The sequence below is a fragment of the Jaculus jaculus genome, chromosome 3, assembly GCF_020740685.1.
Source record: "Jaculus jaculus isolate mJacJac1 chromosome 3, mJacJac1.mat.Y.cur, whole genome shotgun sequence".
In the NCBI taxonomy this organism is placed as follows: Eukaryota; Metazoa; Chordata; class Mammalia; order Rodentia; family Dipodidae; genus Jaculus; species Jaculus jaculus.
The window spans coordinates 142,118,953-142,141,789 of record NC_059104.1 but is presented as its reverse complement, the minus strand read 5'-3'; the positions used below and the strand labels follow the sequence as shown (position 1 = coordinate 142,141,789).

Sequence of the window (22,837 nt, the reverse complement as noted above, 5' to 3'; positions counted from 1 at the left end):
TGTGGTTGGTGGTAGAGAGCTTATCTAGCATGTGCGGCCCTGGGTTATATCCCTCATAATATGCGCGCATGCGCGCGCACACACACACACACACACTTCTTGTGGATTTTGGAATTTTTTTTTTCGAGGTAGGGTCTCACTCTAGACCAGGCTGATCTGGAATTCCCTATGGAGTCTCAGGTTGGCCTTGAACTCATGCCAATCCTCCTACCTCTGCCTCCCGAGTGCTGGGATTAAAGGCATGCACCAGCATGCCCTGTTGATTTTGGAAATTTTTATGACATGTTCCATGAACCCTATTTGTTATACCAAGCTTTGTAATCTTTGAGGCAGGCTTCCTCTCTCCCCATGTGTGCAGAGTATTCCATCTGTCTTGATGTCCCCTCCCTTGCCATGAGGATGCCTTCTCCTTGGTAATTAAAACATAGAGCTTACACCAGCATTAAAATTTCTGTGATAGAAATAGGGATAATTTATTAAGAAAAAGTATAGTACCCAAAGTAGGAGTGGGCTAGTGAGGTGGAAAGCAGATACTCTAAAAGCAGATTTAAATACTTTTTAAAGAGCACAATATCCTTGATACTCCGATAGCTCTTTTCAGAAGCTGAGGCACCATTTCACTTTCCTGAATTCTTTTACATCCACTGAAGGCACATTAGCATATTTCAGGTGGGTTTGCACACACCTTTGAATGTGTGTTATCAGACAGTAATATTTTTTTCCAACAGCAAGTAAATCATTTTATGCATTGTTTTCTTGTACTCATTTGATAAAGAACTGATTCCTGGCCCCTGGGTAGGCTTTGGGCTGGGTTTGCGGTGTCCAGAGATGAGCGGCAGACAGTACTGTGGCATAGCCCAGTGAAGGACCTGTCATCACCAGTCAGTGACATGAGTGTTCTGACTGGCATGTTTCTGAAGTTCTCAGGAGCCCGGAGTTTGCAGTCAGTTTCCACTGTCATAAATCAACATGGGCCTTTACAAAACTGGTGGGGCTTTGGGACATGGATGTCAGGGACTTTGCATACATACATACATACATACATACATATATGTAATTTTTTTTTTACAAGCAGTCTAGTTGACTATACAAAGCACAATGTCCTATGCCACTGATGTACCGCTTGGGGCCCCCAGTGTTTTTCTCCATGAGCACCAGCACAGCCTAAGACAGCTTTTATCAAGATTGTGTACTCCTCCTGACTTGTATGCCTGCATTCACTGTGCTGGGAAGAACAAAGGGGGTTTCCTAGGAGAGAGCTTACTGAGAACAAATTTTCTGGCTTTCAATTTCCTTTAATCTAGATTTAAATATATTTACAAAAAAGTTGAGGACTGGGGCTGGAGAGATGACTTAGCAGTTAAGGCACTTGCCTGCAAAGTCTAAGGACCTGGGTTTGATTCCCCAATACCCATGTAAACCAGATGCACAACGTGGTGCATGTTTGCAGTGGCTGGAGGCCCTGGCGTGCCCATTCTCTCTCTATCTGCCTTTCTCTCTCAAATAAATAAAATATTTAAAAACATTTGAGGGCCATTTGAGGGAGATGGCTTAGTGGCTAATGCACTTGCCTGTGAAACCTAAGGACTAAGTCTGATTCATCAGTACTCACATAAGCCAGATGCACAAGGTGGCAGATGCTCCTGGAGTTTGTTTGTAGTGGTGAGAGCTTCTGGTGTGCCCATTCTCTCTCTACCTGCCTCTTTCTCTTTCTATCTCTCTCTCAAATAAATAAACAAACATTGTTTTCGTTATTTTTATTTATTTATTTGAGAGAGAGAGAGAGAGAGAAAGAGGTAGAGAGAGAGAATGGGTGCATCAGGGCCTCTAGCCACTGCAAACGAACTCCAGATACATGCGCCACATTGTGTATCTGGCTTACATGGGTCCTAGGGAATTGAGCCTTGAACCGGGGTCCTTGGGCTTCACAGTCAAGTGCTTAACCACTAAGCCATCTCTCCAGTCCCAAATAAAATATTTTAGAATACTAAAAAAAAAATTGAAACAGGATTGGAGAGATGGCTTAGTGGTTAAAGGTGCTTGCTTACAATGCTTGCCAGCCCAGGGTCAATTTTCTAGTATGTGCATAAAGCCATATGCACAAAGTGGCATATGAATCTGAAGTTCACTTACAGGGGCAAGAAGCTCTGGCATACCCCTACTTGCTCATTTATTCTGTCTCTCCTTCTCTCAAGTAACTAAATATTTTTTTTAAAAAATTATTTGCAAACAGAGAGATTAAAGAGAGAGAGTGAGAGAGGGGGTGGCACCAGGGCCTCTAGACACTGCAAACCAACTCCAGATGTGTATGCCACTTCGTGCATCTGGCTTTATGTGGGTACTGGCAGAACTGAACCCAGGTCATTGGGCTTTGCAGGCAAGTACCTTAACCACTGAGGCATCTCTCCAGTCCCTTTTTAAAAAAATAGACAGAACGTGGGAGGGAGAGAGAGAGAGAGAGGGAATAAAAATATCAATACAAAGTATGTTCTTAATTAAAAACAAACAAACAAACACCAAAGCAGGGCTGGAGAGATAGATGGCTTAGCAGTTAAGGCATTTGCCTGTGAAGCTTAAGGACCCAGTTTTGATTCCCTAGTACCCTTGTAAGCCAGATGCACAAGGTTGCACATGTTTCTGGAGTTGGTTTGCAGTGGCTAGAGGCCATTGCATGCCCATTCTCTCTCTCTCAAATAAATAAATTAATTAATAAAATAGTTAGAAAAAGCAGAAGCAATAAATATATGAAGCCCATGTTAGAAAAACATTTCCTGTTAAATGACTGTTTCTGGAGGCAGCAATTATTAATAGTTTCACATGCATCTTTCCAGATATTTCCATGTTCATATAAGAACACATAAAATCAATCCATCAATCTACCAATCAACCATTCATCTTGTTTTAATCATTACAACTTTACCAAAAATTACCCGCAGCCTTTTGAGTTCTCCTTTCTTATTCTATTTCCTTCCCTGTTAAAACTATTTAACTGGGAGGGGAAAGAGAACACAGAAGGGCTGAGTTCACTAACCAAAGGTACTGTGCACATGTGCACAGAAGGAAATGTGAACTAGTCTAAGGGAAGGAGTCCAGGTGTCTTTAAATAACCACATCCTTTCCTCTGCCTGGGCTCCCATCCCCATCTTAAAGCCACTCACTCTGACTTCTCATTTATTAATCAGTCATCGACACTTAGCTGAACTTACAATGCATGAGGGTGGGACTGGTCTGTGAGAGTGCAGCTGTCATGCCACCACTGGTGAGCTCAGCAGCTGCTTCTCAGGCGTGGAGTTCCAGTGTCCTTTCTGCCCCTGTCACCCCACCCCCAGGCTCTCAGCCCACAGGATGAGCTCCTGTCTTACTCTGAACAGAAGCAAAGACTGGCTTTGTGTTTCCTATGCTCTGGTCCCCAGCTTCCATCCAGGCTGGGGTGAAACCCTCCGCATGATCAACTAGCAGTTTCTGTGGCCACATGTCCAGGGTATTTGGCTTTAGTCCCCTCTATCCAGCCTTTTACACTGGTTCATCCATCTTGCCTTCCAAGGTTCTCAGCAAACTCTTGGATCAGCTGTTTTTTTTTCTTTTCTTTTCTTTTAGTGTTTCTCCTATTTTTTCCTACTGAGACTACAATCTGGTTGTGAGCATTTACTAATGAGGGTCTTTTCCCCTACTTTTCTCTTGAAATGCTTGTTGAAAGCTCCCAGTCACATTCTCTGGTCCACAAGCTTGCAAATTCTTTTTCTACAAAGCATCATAAAGGCAAGATCATTTATGAACTGCTTAACCATTAGTGTTGAGGTTGCAACTTTCAAGATAGTACAGTAAATTTGGGAAAACAGATAGGTCGGGGGTGTGTGTTAGGATAGTCTACTTCCAGCTGTGTGGCCCAAAAGGTCTATCTCTGGTCCTTCAGCTTCTGTGCCTGCAGAATCATGGCCTGATAGTGGAGGGGTCTCTAAGTGCCACTGCCCCATTTCTAGTGACGCAGTAAACTTGTTTTGGCTCTGTCACTAATGTCCTTGCTTCATACCAGACTTCGGTGAGCCATTCTGGGGCCTCATCTGTAACATTTCTGCAGTCCCTGAGTAAAAATTTTGCTGAGCAAGTAGGAGATGGTATTTGAAGAGAGATACTTGCTGTTAGCATGAAATCCTTCAATAATGACATACCTGAAGCTGCACCTTGAAACAATCAGCGACCACCTGTCATGTTAAAGCAGCTTTTTGAACCTACACACATGACATATGAGGCCCTGTAATGAAGAGTGCACCACACATGATTTATCTCCCCACCATTCTGGTAAGTTCTTGGGAGAAGTACTGGCTTGGAACCATTTATCTACCACATGGCAACTACATGAATTAATAGTGAGTCTGTGCCTTTCTCCTAACCAGCAGAAGGCTACACTATTTGGATTAATAAACAATTCAGTGCCAAGTGCAAATACCATAGACATTTAGCAATAGGAACAGACAACCAAGTTATTCATCAAGTTCAAAACTGTTTAGAATGGCTAATATGGAGCTGAAACAGAAGAGCCCCAGCTGACGGAAGCTAGACAAAAAAAAAAAAAAAAAAATCCAGAAAGACAACACTCCTTGTAACGTTCTTCTCCACCATCCTAGTTCATATTCTTTATTTCATTGGATGCCGAGAAAATATTCTTCACTTTTGCATTAGAGAGGGAATGCAGCATCCTGGCTAAGCTCATGCAGCTATTTTCATCTGTAAAATGGGGACATATGTGGAATTCCTACAGAAGGTTGAAAGGGCTAAGAAAGCTCATACAGTCATAATCTGTTTAGGACAGATGCCTGCCACAGAGTAAGCACTGCTAATATTAGTCTTATATTGTGGATGAAGACCATTGTTTGGAGTATAATGGAATGTCTATTACATACAAGGTTCTGTTAGAGCCTTTGCATGTGTGGGAAATGGGGGAAACCTGGAGAATTCTGTAAGAACCCTTAATAATTTTGACTTCTGTGTGGGCTCAAAGGTCTGGTGAGCACTCTTTATATAAGAAACAGCCCCAAGGTAACTGTAGAGCTGTCTTAACTATGTGATGGACACAGCCAGTTCCTGTTTATAAATGAGACCAAGACTTGAGATGGTTGAGTGACTTGTCCAAGGTCCCCATGAACATAAATGGCAGGAAGAGGCTAAACCCCAGCCTTGTGATGCCAAGTTCAGTGTTGTTCTCATCAAGTCACAGCTGCTTCTCATCTTCACCCAGGGTTTATCTTTTCTGTCAGCCCAGTAATATGTCCCATATGTATAATGATGGATTGCAACTAAGAAATGGGAATATGTTTAGAGAAATACTATTTTCCAGACACTAACACAAATAGATAAATGTTTTAAGAAAAGGAGTATTTCTCCCAACAATCTCACTCATCCCTCCAAAATAACTTTGTCCATAGGCTTTGCAGGCAAGTGCCTTTTGAAAAAATTTTATTTATTTATGTGTGTATGTGTGTGTGTGTGTGTGTGTGTGTGTGAAAGAGAGATAGAGAGAGAGAGAGGGAGAATGGTGTGCCAGGGCCTCCAGCCACTGCAAATGAACTCCAGACACATGTGCCACCTTGTGCATCTGGCTTATGTGGGACCTGGAGAATCAAACCTGAGTCCTTAGGCTTTGTAGGCAAATGCCTTAACTGATAAGCATCTCTCCAGCCCACAAAATAACTTTGTTAGATTATAGACTTCTTCATCTGTCTTTAGGATAGAAAATGCTTTGTATTATTGTTATTTTTTTCAGTCAAGTCTTCATAGAATCCTTCCCTGGGCTGAACAGTGCTCTAGATTGCAGATGACAGTTACATAACAGGAAAATGATTATGTAAGTCTATCTACGGAATCAATTCCCTGCCATCTTTTCAGCCCATGAACCATAGAGAGGATGTCTCAAATTTTAAGCCAGTTGGTGTTCTGTCTGTCCTTGAGGAAAGAGAGGCACAGGACACCAGCTTGTCTTGACTTGGAGCTTTCTTGTCCTCTCCTCCTGTGGTGATACAGAACATCTTAGTGACAGCAACAGGCGCCATCTTGTCTCAAGGAAGTCAGAAAGCAGAGCGGAGAAGGTGCAGGGGTCAAGATGTATTCTTCAAAGACACTCCCCCTAGTGAGGTCCTTTCTTCTACTGGGCCTCCTCTCCTGATGTTCCCATCACCTCCCAACATGTGGGCAAACTAAGAACGCATTAACAGACTCATCCATTCATGAAGCAAGGCCCTCAGGTTCCAATCAGTTCATAAAAGTTCATGGGCTGGCAACCAAGCCCCCCAGGCTCATGTCCTATTCAAATATAACACCCAGGAAGGGAAGCATTTTGAAATGAGATTCCTGAAATCTGAATGTCAAACTATTATATCTGTACTAGTGTATGTGTAAGAAAATCAATTAAACTTGCACGAATCTCACATGTTGGGGCACAAATGACTTGTCTTTTCCTATCATTATGGGTTGAGTAGCAGGTCCATGAAGAGATGTCACCACGCAGCTCATCATATCTACATGTGAGCCTGCCTCTGAGCAATGTGGCTATCTTTCTGCCTCTCTTTGGAAGAGTGGCAAAAAGATGGAAGACCATCTGTAAAAATGAAATTACATATTTATCATTAATATGTGACCTCCTCCTGTCAAATATATAAAATTAAATCTAAATGGAAGCACACTATCCACCTTAACTTCCAAGTGTTAATTATTATTGTCTTCAAGGTGCCAATTATTTTGTGGAAACCCTATAATTTTTATGATTCTGTCCATGAAATGTGCATTTCTGTGTGCTCTTCTGACACCCAGCAAAAGCCTTGTGTGGTTTTAAGTGCCTACTGGGTCTGTTTCAGTAAAAGCAATTTGTTTTTCAGGATGACACTGCCAAGGGCCAAAAATGCATAGTGGAAGCTGAATTTCCAAGTCTCTGAGATATCCAGAGTTTGCCTAGCAGCCTCTTGAGAGCCAGCATTTACACAGGGAAAATAACACCCCTCCAGCCAGGTCATGTGGATCAAACTGATAGACACTACCAAACTTAGTGAAAGCAGCTTACACAATTAGAACTAGTGGTTTATAAGAGGACAATGTGGAATGAAGAGACACAGCATGTTCCAGCAGATAGGGAATGTGTACAAGTCTAACACAGAGGCAGTCTTACAATAGCACATTTGCACTGGGGCTCAAGGCGCATGCAAAATGATCTGTGATTATAAGGTCATCCTCAGACAGTCTCTGCATGTTTCCATGTTTAAAGTCATGGATGAAATTCTCCCAAATGCCTACAAAGGATCAAAACTTGTTTGTATACATCCTGGAGAAGATAACTGTACTAAGGGGAATTTAAAGGTACTGAAACTCATTAAGGACTTCAGCAGAATATCTCTGCTTACAAGACCAAGAACAGAGCCTTATCGGAAAACAGGACAGCTTGTTGCTGTCAGCCAGGGCAAGCTACTGCAAAGAACTGGAGATCTGAGAGTCTGCAAAGATGAACAAACATGGAGACTATTAAAATTCCCTCGTGAGATATAAGTTAACAAAGTTTAGGGCATTTCTACTTCTATCTGCTGATCTCTGCTGTAGCCCATGGAGGACACAGAATCTCTGGCAATTTGATCAACAGAATCTTTTGTTTTCAAGTTTTTGTCTGACTTTCAGGCTGTAGCTAATGTAGGATCCTGATTTCTGAAAGTTCTGGATCTGAAAGCATTGCTTCAAACAAGACAGTTGGTGAATGCAAAACAAATGTAATGGGCACTTCTGTACTGCCCTCAGTACAAGTTCATCTTTTACTTGTAGCACTCCCAAGCTGGGTAGGAAGTGCATTTTTAGGAACAACATCAAGTAGGAGTGACAGTGTTTAAGATAAAAGATATCTGTGGGCTGGAGAGACGGCTTAGCAGCTAAGGCGCTTGCCTGTGAAGCCTGAGAACTCAGGTTCAGTTCTCCAGAACCCACGGAGAGCCAGATGCACAAGTCAGCACATTCATCTGGAGTTCACTCCTTGCAGTAGCTAGAGGCTCTGGCTTGCTCATTCTCTTTATAAATAATAAATAATAAAATATTTTAAAATAAAAGATATTTGCATTTACTTAGTAAATTTAAAAATTGCTTCTTCTCCCTGCCCTTAGAATTGTCAAGTTTTATATGTCCCTAGGTATTCTCGCCTTCTGATTCCTGGGCAAGAATACGATTCAGCATTTGCTAGTTACAGGAAAGACCTGGCTAAGAAGTTAGGTGTCCTTTCTAAAGTTCATTTGTTACTCAGGAAACTGAAATCTGCCTGGAGTTGCATGCATGAGATGAGGCAGTTCTTAATTTTTCCATCATCCTCTATTCATTGCTGCTTTTTATGTGCTGCTAAGAGAAGGGAAAATGAAACTGAGCTGTTAGTTAAAATTTGAATAAGAGAGCCTGTCATTCTATCAAGGCTGGAAACAAGACAGGTGGGGAAAATGTAGAACCTTCCTTCTTCAGGTTAAACTTATGTTAAGATTTGTTGAGTGATCAACAATGAATATTGTTTGAAATGCAAAGCCATTTTCCTAAAGAGCCCCAGGAGAAACATCACAGAGAAGTTATTTGAACAATTACTTTTAAAGGTTCTTGCCTATTTCATTTCATAGGATTAATGGCTTCCAATTAGCTTACACTGTTTTCAGATAATCCTCCTTTAGTTCTGTCAATTCACTTGCGAACCTCTCTTCTTGAGTGGCTGATTTCTCAATGGATGGAGGAGGCATACCTGTTTGTCTGTCTACATTGCCTGCCCAAGGCAGGACCAAGTTTTGTAGCCATACATGACAAAGCATGCGCTTGAACCTCGTTCATTTGGCAAAGTTGTAACAGAGGAAAGCGCTTTAGACTTTCAGAATCCTGTCCATGCCCTTTAATCTCTTTGGCCCTCAATTTCTTCTCCCAGAAAGTGAAAATGCCTGCATTTGTGCCTGTCTGCTTCCCGAGATCAGTGGGTATCCCTGAGAAGGGGCTGTCAACAATGCTCCCTGTCCTGGTAACAGGAAGGTTCAGTTCCTAGTTTTTTTATTTTGCACTTGCTTATCTAATGCTTGTATTTGGCCCCGTGCAAGGCTATAGAAAAGCAAGAGAATTCCTTCTGCATTGTTACACTCAAGAGGCAGGAAACAATGAAAGTCACAGATGCCCTTGAGTAAGATGCTAAACTACTCTAAGACATGCCCTCCTGCTCTGTCACGAATCTGATTATTAAATCAATACACGCAGATGAAGAGACAGTATGAGGCAGAAGGATAGGGGTAGGTAAGGCAGACAAGCCACCTACCATCACTCATGTGTACTCTGTGTGATTGCCACCTGGGTAGGGAATATGGGAGTAGGGCTCCTGAAAAAAAATGAGTCTGCGGCTGGGGATGTGGTTGAAGTGGTTGAGGGCTTGAAGCCCTGGGTTCCAGCCCCAGCACTGCATAAGCCAGGTGTGGCCATGCACACACCTGTAATCCCAGCACTCTGGAGGTAGAGGTAGGAAGATTAGCAGTTCAAGGTCATTCTGGGCTACACAGGGCGTTGAGGCCGACCTGGGGTCCATGAGATTCTGTCTCAAAACAATAAATAAGAAGAAAAAGACAAACATGAGACCGAGTCCTCCCTCACGGCAAACAGAAGCCCAGGGGACTCTCAAGAGCAAGGGATTTTCATCACAGGCAGAAGAGCCAGTGCCTGCCAAGGAGCCAACGTGTCCTTCAGACAGGAAGAACCCTTCTCCCTGCTAATATTATCTGGCCTGGAAGGTGGCAGCAAAAACCCATCACAGAGAATGTGGAGCCTGCTGGGACATGTGGGTGCCCCACCCAGAGCCTTTGTCCGCTAAGCGTGCTCCTAGTACTGTTGCCCTGGTTGGGTATTGGAGGTCTTGTCCCAGAAAGCGGGCTTGCTTGTCACCTGCTGTGGTAGGGGATCAACAAAAATTCCACCCCTTTTATGTTTAAAAAAACCCCACAAAACAACAAAAAAAACAAAGCTTCATTCAGAGATATACTGTACCCCTCCTGCGTGGTTGGCATGAGGCACCTTCCCAATTCTCCCTCAGCTGACCTCCAGGGTGCACCCAATCTTTTCTAGTGGTAATGGCTTAATATTGTGCCCCCCAAATTCACCTGTCATGCATTAGAGAACAGTGCAGTGTGCTCCCAGGCTTTCCATACTTGTGATGCCTTCAGGAAAGGGCATCTTCTAAGGTAGGTAACTGATTACGATATTATTTTTGCTGGAAGATCCTAAAACCATACAGAGAAGGCGACGGAGGTCCTTGCGATGACAACCTGCCATTTAGTACAACCAGCCATTCTGTCTTTTGAGCTAAACTCAGGGCGTCTGGGCGCTCCAGCTTTGCAGGAACACAGGGGCATCGGTTACTAGTCTCTCCTGGACACTCACTATCAGCCCTCTCCACCTTGGACAGCCCTGTACTTTGAGAACACCCAACTTTGCTGCCTAACAGGAAGGCAGAGCTCGCTGATTCCGCTAGATGGCGCCGCTTTCCCTACCCCGTCCACCGCAAGACACCCAATTTCTAAAATAAATACAACCCAACGCCTTCCGAAACCACACCACATAATAGCAACCCACAGGCTCCCATTAAAATCTCAATTTGGGGAAATTGTTTCTACCTCTGAGCAGAGCTAATCTTATTACATTGAAAAGATGCAATCAATAGTTGCATCCGAGCGTCTTTCACAAGGCCATCCGGCCCCCACAATCCACCTGTCCCTCCTGCAATTCCTTAACCCTGGAGTGAGCCAAAGCGCAAACCAGGCGCCGGGTCCTCGCCGTGCCCTGCCTTGCTGACCGCCCGTCTACTTGGGAACCCTGGATGTCTCGGAAATCCCACCTCTTAGCGCTCACCCCGCGTCCCGCACCTTCCTGCGTACGGGTACGGATGCGGGGACTTGAGGACAGCGCGGCCGCCCCTACCCTGGGCACGCAGGCGGGCGGGCGGGCACTGGGTTCGAGGTTTCGAACCCCCGCCTGGGTGACGCGGGCCCATCGGGTTTCTCGGCGGAGCAGCTGGGTAGCCAGCTCTGCCTAAGGCGTTTGCCCCAGAAGGAGGGGGTGGCTCAGAGATAGGGAAGTCCTCGCTGGTACCCAGCGGAGTGTGCCCAACCGCGCGCGCGATGCCGGCAAGCCCCAGGAGAGGTTTTAGGCAATAAAAAGAAGAAAACCAAAAACCACAAAAAACTTTCCTCCTGCCAAGAGCTAAGGCAGTCCGGGCGAGGCAAAGCTCCACATAAATGTGGGCACGCGAGACAAGGGGTCGGGGAGTCTCAGATCGGTGCGGGTGTCCGGACGAGTGTCGGGGATGGGGATGTCACGAGCGCCGGCCCCGCGCTTACCTTGTCGGCTGCATGAGCCCCGGCAGCCCGCGGGGGGTGTCGCTGGCCCAGGTCCGCGCGAAGAGGGGGTGTCGAGGCGTCGCTCGTCGGGGCCCCGGGGCGGGGGTGGGGGGGGCCGGGCCGACTCAGCAGCGGTCCCAGGCGCGCCGCCGGCTCCCGGGCTGCATGCCTGCGAACGCCTGGGGCCGCCGGCCCGGGAGCGAACGGCCGGTGCTTCCCCGGCACTGCGGCTCGGGTGGTGCAGCCCGCGCTTCGGAGACGTCTGCGGTCGCGGTGGCCCGGGCCAGTCCCTCTCCCTCGCCCGCCCGCCCGCCACCGAGCGCGGCGTAGCGAGCGCAGCTAGCGCGCCCGGGGAGGGGTCGGGAGGAGGGGTGCGGGCTCCGCAGGCCCCGCCCCGCCCCGCCGCCGCCCCACCGCCGCCCCACCCTCGCCCTTCCGCGCGCGTGGGGTGTGTGGGGAGGCGAGGATGCGCCGGCCACTTCGGCACACTTCGTCTAGGCGCTCGCCATCCTCCCGGGCGAGCAGCCGGGGCGGAGACCCTCCCTCCCGGGCCTCCCTCGGGCGCCGCCAACTTTGCTCATCCGTGGAGGCGATGTCGCGCGTGCCGTGTGTACATCCTTCGCTTTGGGTCCACGGTGATGGGGGGAGTGGCGGGAGGTTCCTTACTCAGGACAGATGGCAGCCGCGCTCTGCCCGAAGCACCTCTGCTCTGTTGAGATTTTTACTTTTGTTTAAGAATCTTCTTGGAAAAGTAAATAAAGAATACCTATGTTAATCCAGGCGCGGTGCACGAATGCACTCCTGAGTACAGTCTGATCCAAGTCAGGAGGCTCTGGGGGAGAAAGGCTGTATCTCACGCCCTTCCCGCCGCAGCCGAGCTTAGAGGAAACCCTCGAGGCAGAGAGTGCTGGGCCGCGGGGCTTCTGCCCCGGTGCGCGCGCGCAGATTGCAAGCGGAATCTCACCCGCTTCTCCAAAGAAGGCTTCTTCAAGCTGCGCGCACGCACACGGCGGTGACAGCGAGGCCCGGTCCTCAGCGGTGCACCCCCCGGGCTGGTCCCCATGCCACGTGCAGATCTGCAGCTCCAGCTGGGCGTGAAGTCAGCCGGGATATACAGATCACGCCCAGATTAGCACTGCACAGTCAGAGAGCTCTGCTGGTACATTGTGACCTTCCTTAAACAAACAAATAAACACCCCCCCCCAAAAAAAACTAAAGTAAGGGTCTTGCATTTTGATAGGATGAGAACTCAGGATTTGCAAAATGAAAAGGTATCGCCCATTGTAAAACACGATCATTATTCATGCTTGTGGTCTTGAGGGATGTGGTTTTTTAACTCAATATTCTGCGTTTTATTGGCCATGTGTATTTGGATAATCTATAAGTGAGATATAAATAACTCCATGTTATTCTACAGGAAGGGATTGGATGTTTCTATGATTAGCCTCGACCCTGTACAAGTCTTTTGGTTCTGCTGGGCCTCAATTTCCTTGCTTATAAATACAGGAGTTGTACTAGAAATTGTGTGTGTGTGTGTGTGTGTCTTCCTGCTCCAACATTCTTCCTTCTTCATTTTTCATGTTTCAACCAACATCTCCTTAGGGACGCCGCCTCCAATATGGAATTCTCAAATCTCATACTTTGCTTTCCTGGCACTGATGTCAATCTGTAACTATGTGACCCTTTCCTCTCCCTTCACATGGTAGTGGCCTGGAGAGGGCAGGAACCATACCCTGGGGTCACCATTGCACCCCCACCGTCATTACAGAGCCTGGTGTGCCTCGCAAACACTGAATAGCGTCGCGGAAAGGCTATCATTTAGTTAGAGGTTGTTTTAAAAATGCTCTCCCAACGTGCCTAGCATTTCAAAAGATGTCTTTTAAAAGTCTTCTTTGGAAAGCAACATGCAGGTCTTTCCCTCCACCTGGGGAGACTGACAGCCCACTTCCTAGATCAGGACAGACGATTCTCAGTTCAACCACGGGACAGTGGAGGCGGCCAGGAGCTATTTACCTCAGCGTGCAGACACCCAAGGAGAAGACAAGGAATATTAATGGTACTCATTACGTCCTTGATTGACTTGGAACTCTGCATAGGCGGTTGGAATACACACAGGAGCCCTCGACTTAAACAAGGCCAAGGGGTGTGTTTAGCGAGCCAGTTAACAACTGTGCATGAATTCAACCAACAATCTAAAAACATTCCTAATAGAACACTCCAGGGAATCTTTATCTTTCTTTTACTGCAAAGACCTTGAATGCCTTAGGAACAGGAATAGGAAATAGACTGACGTGGTTCTAGAGGGTGTGTGTGTGTGTGGGGGGGGTGACAAGGGCGAGGAAGCAGACGTCTAAAGCAGTTTGTCGTCTCATGTGTAGAATTGCCAAGGCAGAAGTCACAATCACAGGGCGGCTGGGGGTTCTGCCCCTCCCCACCGCTCTTTCTCCTGCCCTTGGTGAGTGCGTGCTCGCTGCGGAGCGGCCAGGTCGCCCGGATGCCACCCGCGGCTGCAGTGGGCGTGGGGAAGGAGCCTTGGCGTGGGGAGAAGGGCTCTGCGTTGGCGACCTCACCCGGGCCAGGGCGCTGCAAGCCGAGCTGAGCTCGGGAGGCGGCTCTCCTCCCCGGCACCACGCCTGGCCGGGCCGGGCCGGGCGGCAAAGCCGGCGGTGCCCCTGGGGTGTGGAGCAATTTGCCGTTTCTGTGTGTTGCAAATGAGTGGTGGCACCTGCTGGGCGAGAACGCACCCTCAGAAAGTGGATTTAAGGTGAGGTGGGTGAGCGACGTCTTCTCACTCGCCTGACGAAACAGTGTGGGAGGGAATTGGTATAGGGGTGGGGACTGTCTCCTTGGGATTAGGGTACTCTGCCCATTGCATGTTTCTGGGTAAACTGAGGCTCAGAAGTAAAAAAAAAAAAAAGGAACTTCAAGGAACTGTGGTTGGGAACTCTCCCAAGACACCGTGGAAGGAGGGAAGAGCTGGCTAATCCTTGGCTCTAGTGACACCAGGGGCTACAGGTGCTGGAAAAACTTCCTCCATGACAGACATCTCCAGAGCGATATTGTGTCAAGAATTTATTTCCTCATCAGGCCCTGGCATTGTACCCTGCAGTCCGAGGTGCTGATTGCAAAACACAACCTCTGTTCTTAGGCACCTACAGTGTAGTTGGAAATCAAGAGTTTGAGGCCTTCCGGGGAGTGACTTCCCATGGGCCATCCAAGTAGTTGTCCCCCCTCCCTTCCATGGCCCCAGAAAAGTCCACACGTACAAATGCTACCATAAGGTCAGTCTGCTGGCTTTCCCTTTCAACTGGTGACTTGCTGAGGTGGTGGACTGCTTAAAGAAAACAAGTGTGAAAGAGAGAAGGTCTTTGCAGGACTCTGACGCTGGCCGTTAGATTTTATCATGGACAGCAGCTGGGGGATATGCTGGGCTTGGGGGCAGTCAACGGCATGAGGAGCATTCAAGGCATATGGCAGAAAACCACAAAAGGAGGGGAGATTTTTAACTAGGTCAAAGGTGGCGCGGGACAACTGGGTTTCAATTTATGTCAGGTCTAAAAGGGAGTGGGGAAGGCAGCAAGTGTGTTAAGTAAATGTATGGCATAGGGCCATACGTAGAGCAACTGCACTGCAGAGCCAGAGGGAGCCCTGGACGGCTGCTGAGTAACATAAATGGAATTCCCCCGGCGGAGATGAATGGAAGGTGGTTTGGAGGGACAGCAGGCAGAAGACGAGCTGTGAGTGAGATCATCTCCCAGGATGCGAAGAGACACTAGGGCGATTGGAGGATCCAAGCGCTTTACCGAAGTGGAAAATAAAGAAATATCAAAGTGGCAGCTATGGATGGGCATATAGCTTGGTGGCAGAGTTCTTGCCTAGCGTGTACAAAGCCCGGAATTTTATACCGGCTCTGCACAGAAAGAGAAAAGAGGTGGAAGTGATGTGCTTGTTGCAGAGACCTGAACACAAGGAGGGAAGACATGGGAAGTGGTGATTGGACCAGGATCCAATCAACCAACATAGGTTCAGCCTTCTGTGAAATCATTTAGTTTTCCATAACCTGATGATATGTGCAAGTGTTTAATCAAAAAAACCTAGGGCCTGTGTCCACCATAAGTGAAGGCCAAATTAATTCCCGACGTTTCTCCTCAGCCTTCTTTTCCCATAGGTCAATCATTTGCTATCTCCTAGTAGGGATTATAATCAAAACAAACCTCAGACTATGTTTGTTTGTTAAATAAGTCAACCATCAGCCCTTGGAATGGAAAACAAACAATACATTTCTTCATTGTTTTTTCAAGACTTTAGACAGCAGAACAAGGTGACTAGAGAGCGGACCTTTCTATGAGGCTGGCCTTATGATTGGCGGGCTGCTTTGGACTGAGAAGAGGTGCAGGGCGTGGGCAACCACAGCTGCAGAACAGCTGGGCTGTGGTTGGCGAGCCCATCCCACAAGCAGCACCCACAGAAGCCAGGCCTTGACAAGCTCGAGGCCTTGGGGCCAGCTGGCGGGCCTCACTCTCTTCTGCTGATCTGGGAGATGGGGGAGGCCTGCTTGCTTCTTCTTGAGGGAGGATCCATTTGGATTTTGTTCTGCAATTATTTACCAAGTTCGTCCTCTGCCAGCACATTCACTATCCGTTATAGAAATTGCTTGTACCCCTGTGCTCACCTTACTACGTACAAAGGAGTAGCTGCATTTTATAGGAGACTGAGGCCCCCAAAGTTAAGTGAGTTGATGAGAAACTAGTGGAATCAGGATTTGAATCCACATCTTTGAGTTCCAAAACCAGCACATTTTACACCAGGTCCCTTGTCCTTTTTCACTTCTTTCTTATTTTTATTTATTTGTTTGCAGAGAGATGAGAGAAGAGAAAGAGAAAAAGAAAGAGAGAGAGAGAAAGAGAGAGAGAATATGGGTGTACCAGGGCCTCCAGCCACTGCCGACGAACTCCATCTGGTTTTATGTGGGTACTGGGGATTTGAACCTGGGTTGTTTGACTTTGCAGGCAAGTGCCTTAACTGTTGAGCCATCTTTCCAGAATTTTTCTTTTCTCTTCCTTCCTTCCTTTCTTTCTTTTCTTTTCACCTTCCCTGATAGGCTCAAATCAGAAACACTACCTTGAATTCTAGGGAGAAAGCTCATGCTCCCACTCTGCAATCCTGCCAAAGCTAGTGGACACATTCACCTCCAGTGGAGTGTGGTCAGTGTTCATGGATGAGCTCCACTGCTGCACCATGGACTCTGAGTCTTGTGAACATGGGGAAGCTCACCGAGACACACGGAATTAATTCCCTTAAGCATACAGATGAGGGGCCCACTAAGTGACATATCTGCATCAGAGGATCTTACACTGGTTGCTAAGGTTTGGGCCTTTTGTTGGGGGTAGCTCATTGGCTGATGGAAATGAATCCTTTTACCTCATATACGGAGGTCGTGTTGATTTTGGTTTCCAACCAAGACTGGCTTTTTTATAGGTCCCCATAGGAGAGCACTAGGTTTTGAATGCAAATCACAGATTTGATAAATTCAACAGGGACAGGAACAGAGAGGTTCAATAACTTATTACTGTCTGTCTGGAGGTACTGCTTGAGGGGTTCAATTATGTCTGTATGTTGCTATTTATCTAATCTGCCAATTTACTTATTTACTTAGAGATGGCCTTGATATGTGGTCCAGGATAGCCTTGAACTCTATCTTTTTTTTTTTTTTCTAGGTAGGGTCTTACTCTAGCCCAGGCTGATCTGGAACTCCCTCTAGTCACAGGCTAGCCCCAAACTCACAGCTATCCTCCTAGCTCTACCTCTCAAATGCTGGGATTAAATGTGTGGGCTGCCACACCTGGTTTGGCCTTGAACTTTCAATCCTCCCAAGAGCTGGTATTGCAAATGTGCGCCACTACACCCAGCTTCTATTGTTATTATTTTTTGTGTTTGGAGGTAGGGTCTCACTCTGGCCCAGGCTGACCTGTAGTTCACTGTAGTCTCAGGGTGGCCTTAAACTCAGAGTGATCCACCTATCTCTGCCTCCCGAGTGCTGGGATTAAAGGTGTGTGCCACCGTACCTGGCTATTGTTATTTATTTTGAAAGCGGCAATTTAACTCTTTATTTTACGAATCAAAGTTAGTTTGTGTTTTTTATTTTTATTTTTAAAATTTTTATTTATTTTTATTAAGTAGAACATTTGTATGGACATGTCATATATTGGTACCATCATTTCCCTCCTCCTTGTCCCTATTCCACTGAGGGCCCTTCTCAGTGGGATAGCTGGTATTCACCACAGGGTTGTGGGCTATGAGCTGTGAGGGCAGCAGGTAGTCCTTGTGTGTGTGTGTGTGGGGGGGGAGCAATGTATCTGGATAGTCCCTCCCGCCCTCTGGCTCTTACATTCTTTCCTCCCCGTCTTCTGCAAAATTCCTTGAGCCGTGGTGGGTGAGTTTTAAGTCTACTTTAGTGTTGAGCTTTCAGCAGCTTCTGGATTTCTCCTTTGGTGAGTTTTGAGTGTCCTCAGTGTCTGTCTTCATCACCTTGGCGCAGGTTGTTGGCTCATCTTGGAAGCTGCACGCTTGCTCATCTCGCCGGTTCCTCTGTGGTTTCACTTGGGCCCTGGCGGCTGTGCTAGGGGTGGGTCATCTCCTGCCAGGGAGTCAGCTATCTGTTTATGTCTTGTTGACAGGTTTTGGTTGTCCTCAGTTCTTGCTGCCTTCTGGTCTGAATGAACAGGCCCCAAACACTCCAACACCTCACCTATCCGAAGTGCACAGCTCCCTGCTCCAATTATTTCATAATAAAAGATGCCACTTGTATTTTAAATGGATGTAGATTATATTGAGGTTGTGTTTAGTTAGTATAAATCTGGGCTGTTAGTAACAGAATTGACATGGTACTCTGTAGCCTCAGGCTGCCCTTAAATTCACAGTGATTCTCTTAGCTCTAGCCGACCAACTGCTGGGATTAAAGGCATGTGCCTCTAAGACCAGCCCCTGTGACCTTTTTAAGGAGCTATGGTGGTTAATATTGATTCTCAAGTGGACAGGACGTAGAGTCACCTAGCAAACAGATCTCCAGGCATGTCTGAAGAGTTTCTAGGAAGTTTAGGATCTAAAGTCACCTAGGAGGCAGATTTCTGGGCAAGTCTGTGAGGGAGTTTCTACTTTAGGCCAATCTAGTTTAGGAAGATCCACCTTAATTGTGGGCGGCACCATTCAATGGGCCAGAGTCAAAGACTTCTGAATAAAAAAGGGGAAAGCAAGCTGAGCACTGGCATTCACCTCTCTTTGCTTCTTGTCTGTTCACTTCCTTGGCACCCCCTTTTTTGAGGTAGGGTCTCACTATAGCCCAGACTGACCTGGAATTCACTATGTAGTCCTAGGGTGGCCTCAAACTCACAGCGATCCTCCTACCTCTGCCTCCCCAGTGCTGGGATTAAAGGCATGTGCCGCCATGCCCAGTTCTTGGCCCCTTATTGAAAACAGCACTTTATCTCCATGTGTTTTTCTTGGCTGTGGGTCTCCTCTTCCATCCTTAGAGACACACACTGTAGGACTGAGAGACATGGGTTCTCGCCATGCAGTCCAGGCTCTTCCTCGCTGTTCTTTATTTTTTCCTTTTTTTTTTCTTTTGGTTAGTTATGGACATACTTAGTATGTAAACAGCACATGTTAGTACCATCCTTTCCCTCATCATTGCCCCTTTTCCAAAGGGACCCTCCTCGTTGGGGGATGCAGGTCATCCCCATGGGGATTGTTCCTTCCCCACTATTAAAATGCAAGTTGCTGCATGGCCCTGATATCTGGGAAGGTGTGCAAAGAAGTCAGCTGTGACTGAGAGGGCTGGGACCCTACCACCCTGGTCATGAGCTTCCCAAACCCTTACAAGTTGCTTCAGCATGGTGATCGGGGATCCTTCCCTGGCACAAAATCCAAAAGCTATGACGTGAGTATCTTTATTAGAATGAAAGTGGCCTTTTCTCCATTCTGTGGGTCTACTCAAAGCTCACTGAGCCCAGCCAATCAGATACATGTTCATGGAGCATCAGAGCATTGCAGACTGAGCAGCAGCTGGAGATCCTTCTAGGGGTTTTTCCAGTGACAGTTTTTCGCATAGGAGGTGAGCCCAGCTGCAGTGACAGCACTGCCAAACTTTGGGCCAAGTCTTTGTCACCCCTGATGCAAGATCACAAAAACACAAACTTTGAGGTGGTTCCCAATATCTAAATTGCTGGGCTAACATTTTTGTTACTAAGACTTTATATTGTTTTGTTTTCCACTGTCTTCATGACTTCCACCGAACTTGATCCATTCTTGTGTCCATTTACTGCAGCTCACAGCAGGAAATTGAAGTCCAGACATACTGATGTTTCCTGAGAGAAGATCTGAGCTCTCATGAGGTCCCATGAATAGCCAAAGATGGGGAATAATACCCCAAAGGAGCACTCTTTACCCCGGGAGGAGAGAAAGACATCCAGCAGAAAGCTGGACGTGGTTAATTACAGCACGGCGCTTTACTCTGAAGGTCTCTCCTCACTCTCACTCTCATCCACACACATGTGCATGAGCTAAAGTACTTATGAGATAAAGCAATAGTAGAAAGTCATTGCTTTACAAATATCTTGGCCAACATTGCAGAGGAAGTGGCAAATTGAACACGAATGTTGCTCTCACTGCTAACCAGAAAGGCTTCTTTATGAAGATAATGGTAGACACAGAGGAGACTCAGAACTCATCAAAGCAGCACTCAATACTCAATACTCAATACTCAATGCTTCTCATGCTCCCTCTGAGACTCAGGGAACATTGCAGAAGAGAGGGTAGAAAAAAATGTTAAGAGCCATAGTGTGGTAAGCCATGTTGTAGGGCATTGTCCTCCTAACATAAACTGACTGGTATAGTCATGACCCCACAGAGGTTAGCAATACCCCCCACAAGACCTGCACTGTTCAGAAAGCACCAGCATTTTAACATAGGGTGTGGAGAAGGACAAAAGGAACAAGACAACAAAACGGGAGTAGTTCTTTGAAAGAAGAGGACCCTCAGTGGAATGGGGGTGGCTGAGAGAGGAATAAGAGGATGACAGGACAGGAGCATGACCAAAGTATAGGAGCTCATATATTAAAGTGTTTCCTTGAGAAATCAGCCCACTATGGTTGTAGTGTTCATCAGTTTCACCATGAATACACTTTGTGGCATAGTTAACATTCAATGTTCTCTGCATTTAAATAAAAATATATGTCTTAATATCCTAAAAAATATCTTGGCAAAATGAAAATTGGTAAATGCATATTTGTCTCTCCAGTGTCCCTCTTTTATTTGGGAATCTCACAAGCACCTATGTTGCCTTCAATAGGACTTTGTCCACGTCGCTGTGACAGTGATGGGTTATCTTATAGGAAAATCACTTTGGAAAAGTTCCAGACTTGCTTCAACTACACCCAGCTCACTGCCGGGACAGCTCTTTCCTTAGTGGCAGTAGGAGTGGAGCCTCCTCTTGCATCATCCTATTAAGGAGCAGGGCTGCCAAGTTCAAGTGAATCAGGACTGGTAGGACTCTCGGCAGTGAGCACATGGGACCCTTGGTATTGACACAGAGAAAAGGCCTGTGATTTAGGGACCTGAGAAGATTCCAGAAGGAAAAAAGAAGTGAGAGCCACATCTCTTCAAAGACTGGTCCTCCTTCTTCTTCCTCCCTGCCTCCTAACTACTTCTTCAGATTGGGTTCATTTCAGGAATTGCAGGGACTCCAGGGAAATTACTTCATAGTACAGTTTACACAGTGGAAGTTAGTTTGCTATTTTAAAATTAGCGGGGTCCAGAATTAGGTTTTTAATCTTAGAAAACAGAAACATAAAGCAAAAAGATAAATATAAGTGAAAAAAAAAAAGAGAGAGAGAGAAGTTTCATTATTTTCTCTGTTGTGGAAAAAAAATGTACAACACAGAGCTTTTGGAGCCCCAAGCTGAAAAGCAGACAGAATGGACTCAGCTGGTGCAGAACCAGCCAGGATAGGCTGGGGGCTTGGGTTTGTGCCTCTCCCCACCATTCTTGCTATTTCTCAGGGCAGGAGACTTCAAAGGTCTTACTGGTATAAGAGCCCTGTTTCAGATTCCTGTGAGAAAGATCCCCCCAATTTGCTGTAAGATATTGGATTGGACCTATGGCTTCTATGTCACAAAGGGTCAGGGACTGCAATTCAGTAACAGAATAGGGAGAGCTGGCTTTTCCTCACTCACTGTCCCTCCCTCACTCCCTCCCTCCCTCCAAGGATAACCTTAATTTCTTTGGGATGATATTTAAGCAGCAGCCTTATGAAATATCAGATGCCAGGTTGGAGACCACATTTACTGTTTTTTTTTTTTTTCTGACCTCCACTGTGGGCCTTCTTACATATGAAAAGTCCCACGGTGGGGCTGGGTGTTTGTGTTCAGTGGTGCCCAGCCCCCCATTCCAGCATGTCCCTTCCAGGCTGGGCTGGCAGGCCTTCTGTCAAGCTGCGTACCCCAGAGGCTGGTGGTGTGGGTGGCTCTGCTGAGTACTTAGAGACTGGAAGGTCTTGAGAAATGTAACTTAAAAAAAATCTCACAGCTTGCAAACAAAAGTCCCACAAGTGTGTTGGAGGTGCAGGAACCAAAGGCATCTGGTAGCTCCCTTCCAGCGAGCACTGTTCACTGGGGAGGATGACCTCTGGAGTTGGGGGTGTACCCTGGGACCTATAGCTTCCTGCAGTGTGTGGGCTGAGAGAGGAACTGTCATGTTCAAAGGGAAGGCCTGCAGCCACCTGTCGCAGGAGGAGGAAATAATTGGTAGGGAGTGTGTGTGTGGGGGGGGGGGATGGGCGAGGGCTTGAAGGGCAGGGACTCCTCCAAAGGGTGGCAAGCCTTCTGCCTAACAATACCCAGGGGACCAGAAAGCCAGCACGGCAGACCTGCTAAGAGCTCAGTCCCTGGGAAGACCGACTGGTACTGGAAGTCATAGCCACTTCTAGCTGATTAAGCACTTTGCATGCCTTCACATAGCTTTAGAACTTTTATCACCTGACTGAAAAATAATCACAATGGGGGGAAAAAAATCTTAAAATGGACCTATGAAATCACAATCCAATCAACATAAAACTGAAACATGGAGCTTAGGTATGTGAAATGTCTTATGTGGTATGGAAATTGCAGTGTGTGCTTGTAGATGGTAGATACTCAGATTCTGGGCATTCAAGGCCTACAAGTAGAAACCAGTAGGCTAGAGTTTAGAAAACCAAACCCCTTCCTCTTTTTTCAGTGACAGAAAGAGCTGAGCTTGCAAACCCATAGCTTTAGCCCAGATGCAAGGCTACTTTAGAAAAGTTCATAAACAGGGCTGGGAAGATTTCTCGGTGGTTAAAGGCACTTGTAGGAAAGCCTCCTGGCCCAGGTTTGATTCCCCAGCACCCACATAAAGCTGGACACAAAGTGGCACATGTGTCATTTGTAGCAGCAAGAGAC

The 22,837-nt window shown here is 46.7% G+C and overlaps 1 protein-coding gene across 3 annotated transcripts in view; it reads right to left on the bottom strand.

The window, feature by feature from the left end:
* Rgma (repulsive guidance molecule BMP co-receptor a) overlaps nucleotides 1-12,294 on the bottom strand; it is a 51,916-nt gene extending 39,622 nt beyond the window's left edge. For 2 of the 3 annotated variants that reach the window (XM_045145403.1, XM_045145405.1), the window contains exon 1: nucleotides 11,367-11,470. In XM_045145403.1, the coding sequence (XP_045001338.1) occupies nucleotides 11,367-11,380 (14 nt within the window). In that variant the 5' untranslated portion in view covers nucleotides 11,381-11,470. Of the gene's footprint in view, nucleotides 1-11,366; nucleotides 11,471-12,132 lie in introns of those variants that run through there. The other variant, XM_045145404.1, reaches the window with a different exon arrangement.
* Nucleotides 12,295-22,837: the final 10,543 nt, after the last annotated feature.